Raw genomic sequence first — 3,785 nt, 5'->3', positions numbered from 1 at the left:
TGGTGTTCAAGTGAAAAATCGTGCGAGGCTGGGGGAGCTGCCTGTGAGCAGGTGGGCAGAGCCAGGCAGCTGCTGGGAGAGGAGCAGGTAAAGCTGCATCTCCCTGCAGCCCAGCGTGGATCCCTCCAGGGCAGGACCACAGCCTGGTGCTGCTTCTAACTTGCTTCAGCCCCTGTCATGGGTTCTTTCTCAACTGCTCCTACGAGTCATCACAGTCCATTAAATCCTATTAACTAAAACTCCTCCTGTATCAGCTGAGCTTACTGAGCACCCAGGGGTGCTCACAGTGCCCAGCGCCTTCAGCACCCACCTCAACGTGGACAAGCCCAACACCCACAGCACCCACTGACCCCACCTGGTCAGTCTCTGGGGTTTGCTGCCATCGGGGGAGCTCTGCCTTCCCACTGCACCAGCTCAGCCTGTCTGCATCTCACATGCAATTTCTGAGTCCTCCATTAACATGTCTGCTTTAATTTATCCTCCATAACTGAGAAACCCGAATTAAAATAACCCTCCCAAATATGTATTTAAGTTTTAGGAGTGGTATTTTTTATTGCACCTCTAATTCTTTGAAGCAAACGCTGATATGACATCCCAGCTCCAAGGGTCCTGCAGGTTTTCATTTGTCAATAACAAATGCAATGAGCAGCAGCAAAAACATTGCTCCTCATCATCAGCTGGAGTTCATTGCAGCTCCATCATCTGCAAGGAAAACCACCCAGTTTTTGCCTACAAACTGTATTCCTGTCCTGCTACAGCCAATGCTCCAAATCCATGACTCAGACAAAATCCTGACATAACAACCCATTACCACAGCAGAGTAATGGCAAAAATCATCAGCTGTCTCCAGAGGAAGTACCTTTGGGTTCATCATTTAAAATATGAATTAGAAGAATCAGAGATGAGGATCCATCACTGGCATTGACTTCTCCAGACTGGTCTCTGTCATAGTAAGACCTTTGACCCAAGGACACCGTTATCTGGGCTCTAATTACTGGCCCTCATTAGGAGAGGGTTTCTCATTTTTTAAAATAGCACTTGTCCCTGTCCTACACCTGGTGCTTCCCACTCACTCATGCTGAGGGCAGGAGCTGGAATCCCTCACAACTTCATCAAGGCTCTGCTAATTTTAATCACTGCCAGTTGTGGCTCAGTGGGACGTTTCTCACCCCGTAGCTTTGTACCGAGTTTGGACTGAAGAAACTGCTCTTTCCTTTCCTGTGGCTTTAACCCAGTCCCAGGCCGAAATTTCCCTCTTCCCAGCACTGGTGGGTAAGGGAGCACGACAGGAAGGCAGGAGGCACATCCAAGAGAAGCAGCTCAGCTGTCCTGACCTGCAAGCACTGGGTTTTCCCAACAATCCCAGCTCTGAGGGGGAAAATGTGGGCATCTTTAATGGGAGGTTGGAGTTGGAACAGCCAGGGATTGTCTCTGCCAGCTCCCTGGGGACACCCACCTACTTTAGCAGCCCTTGGTTCTGCCTCCCCCACCTCTCCCTCCCAGAAAGGGGTTATGTCACTGCTGCTACTTGTGAGAAAGCAAAAACATCCAGAAACAGCTGTCTGAAGTTCGGCACTCCAATGCATATTTAAGTACCTGAACGCCTCCCTCCAGAGAGGGGGAAGAGCTAAATACGCTTTGTTTGTCTTGATTAATGAGATCACTCGCCAGCTTTTCAGGGCAAAGACTGCTCTGTATTTTTACATATGCAAAACCTGACATGCAGCCGGGCTGAGCAGGGTGGGGGAAGAGGGAGGCAGCTCAGCACACCCACACGAGGCAGGTTTATGTGGCACAGAGGAGTGGGCTGGGGCAGGTAAAGCCCGTGGGCCCCCCCACGGCAAACCCACTCCGTGCAGGAAGACACTCAGATCTCAGTAACTGCATCTCCTGGGCAGGTTTGCTGCTCACACCAAACAGCCTTGGGACATTTCTGCCCCAAGTTGCTTCCCCTTTGTTTATTGTCATGGGCATTTTTTCACCCTCTCCCCACCTTGAAGGTGATTCCTGGGGAGATGCTGCTTCTGTGTTAGTCAACCAGATCCTGATCCCAGCAGGATCTTCCCTGGGAGCTCTGAGCCCACCCTGGGCACCTCAGTGAAGGACATGAGTCCTGTGTTGTAGAAAATGAATCATATTTATTTCAGGGCCCACCTTAGGGCATCGCCCGCCTTTAAAAGTGTCAGACAACAAACACACCATGGTAAGACTACAGGGTTTTGTTACTAGAGCAGGATAAGAACCTCCTGAAATCAATCAGAAAACTACTCCTCGTTTTAAACAGGTAAAGTGTTTTTAACTTGAGCTGGAGCAACGTTTTCCAATCAGGCAAAACCCCTCGTGCAATCTGCAGTCTCTTCCCTGTCAGTGCTACAACCTATTTTCTGTGGCTGGCTGCTGGCTGTAACCAATCCTCTCTCTGCTCCTTCCCTTATAGGTTGAGCCTCATCTCAGTACTTTTCCAGACCCTGAAACTCGTGAAAAGGCACTCAGTGCCTCCCACTGAGAAGTGCCTGCCAGAGGTGCTGCCCTTCCCCAGAACACCCACCCATTGAGGACCGTGCTGGGCACTGCCCTGTGACCCCACACAGACTTTCTCTCAGGTTTTACGGAGTTATGCTAATGCAGATGCAGCCAAATAAAGCACAAATACAACAGGAATGATTCTGTCTCGGCCTGTTTGTTGCTTCATGTCAAGGGCACAGCACCTTAGTCTGAACACCACGACTGTCATCGTGCCCAAGGTATCAGCACACCCCAGGAACAGGGCAGTGTTCAACCAGCACAGCCCCACAGGGAAAGCAGGACAGTCTCCTTCTCTGCTGGTTCTGAACAATTACATTAAATGCAGTCCATATCAAATCTAGAATATCTCATACTCCATCAGTCCTTCTCGTTTCTTTGCCAAATCACTGGCTGATGCAGCAGAGCCCTTTCCTGTGTGAAGGAATCCAAACACCTGCTTTAACAACTGTGCCAAAGTGAGGCCTCACCACAGAGAGAAGCCTCCACTTGCAGATGACTCCAGCCAGCTCCACCCTCACCCTCCAAGAGCTGCTGGTGCCTCGTGTCCCCTGGGGCTGAACCTCTTACTGAACAAACTCAAACTCCAACAACAACTCGACATCACAGCTCCCAGACCCCAGCTTGGTCACCCACAGGTGACAGCAGAGGCTCAGTTACCAGCACATTTGGAATCCATCTCCTCCCAACAGAGCACTTCCCCTCAGTGTGATACCACTTGGTAATAAGTGTGATTACTTTAACTGTGCCTCTCCATTATTGCTGCAGGAATAATTAATTACTCCTGTGTAGTCTGCCTCTCACATCTACTGTCAGAGCTCAGATTGTACCATCTATCTAAGTCAAATTAGCTTTCAGTTTTCATATCCATCATCCCACTGGCACTTGGAGAGCTCAGATGTGTTCTGAGCTACACTCTGAGAGGTGAGATCTGCTGTCCTGGGCAGGCCCAGCTGCATCCCCAGCTCAGGAAGGGGCTGGTAACAAACATGTGCCCAGCATGATTTTTCCCCTCACACCTCAGCACTAGGACTAGCCCAGCCCTCCTACATAGACCCACCAGCAGCCAAAGGACATAAAGAATTCATGTTGAGCCAAGGGCTCATTGCCCACTGGATTTCCAGCCAAACTTTTAAGCCCAAAACCTCAAAGAGAAAAGTTCTTCATAACATTAAAACTGTACCACTCAAGATGAAAGAACAAAGTAAACTGCATTGGGTAGATTTTCTTACCCCTCTCAGGACAAGGAAGGCTCCCCACCA

At 49.8% G+C, this 3,785-nt stretch overlaps 1 protein-coding gene across 1 annotated transcript in view; it reads left to right on the top strand.

The window, feature by feature from the left end:
- CFAP77 (cilia and flagella associated protein 77) overlaps positions 1-2,664 on the top strand; it is a 57,152-nt gene extending 54,488 nt beyond the window's left edge. Inside the window, exon 6 of the mRNA XM_027911629.1 lies at positions 2,438-2,664. Coding sequence (XP_027767430.1) covers positions 2,438-2,506 — 69 coding nt within the window. The 3' untranslated portion in view covers positions 2,507-2,664. The remainder of the gene's footprint in view (positions 1-2,437) is intronic.
- The last annotated feature ends 1,121 nt before the right edge of the window (positions 2,665-3,785 follow it).

This window comes from Empidonax traillii, unplaced genomic scaffold, assembly GCF_003031625.1.
Source record: "Empidonax traillii isolate 1590-97213 ecotype Southwest subspecies unplaced genomic scaffold, ASM303162v1 scaffold34:size3740991, whole genome shotgun sequence".
Classification (NCBI taxonomy): Eukaryota; Metazoa; Chordata; class Aves; order Passeriformes; family Tyrannidae; genus Empidonax; species Empidonax traillii.
The sequence above is the reverse complement of the archived record's forward strand: the minus strand, read 5'-3'. Positions and strand labels throughout refer to the sequence as shown.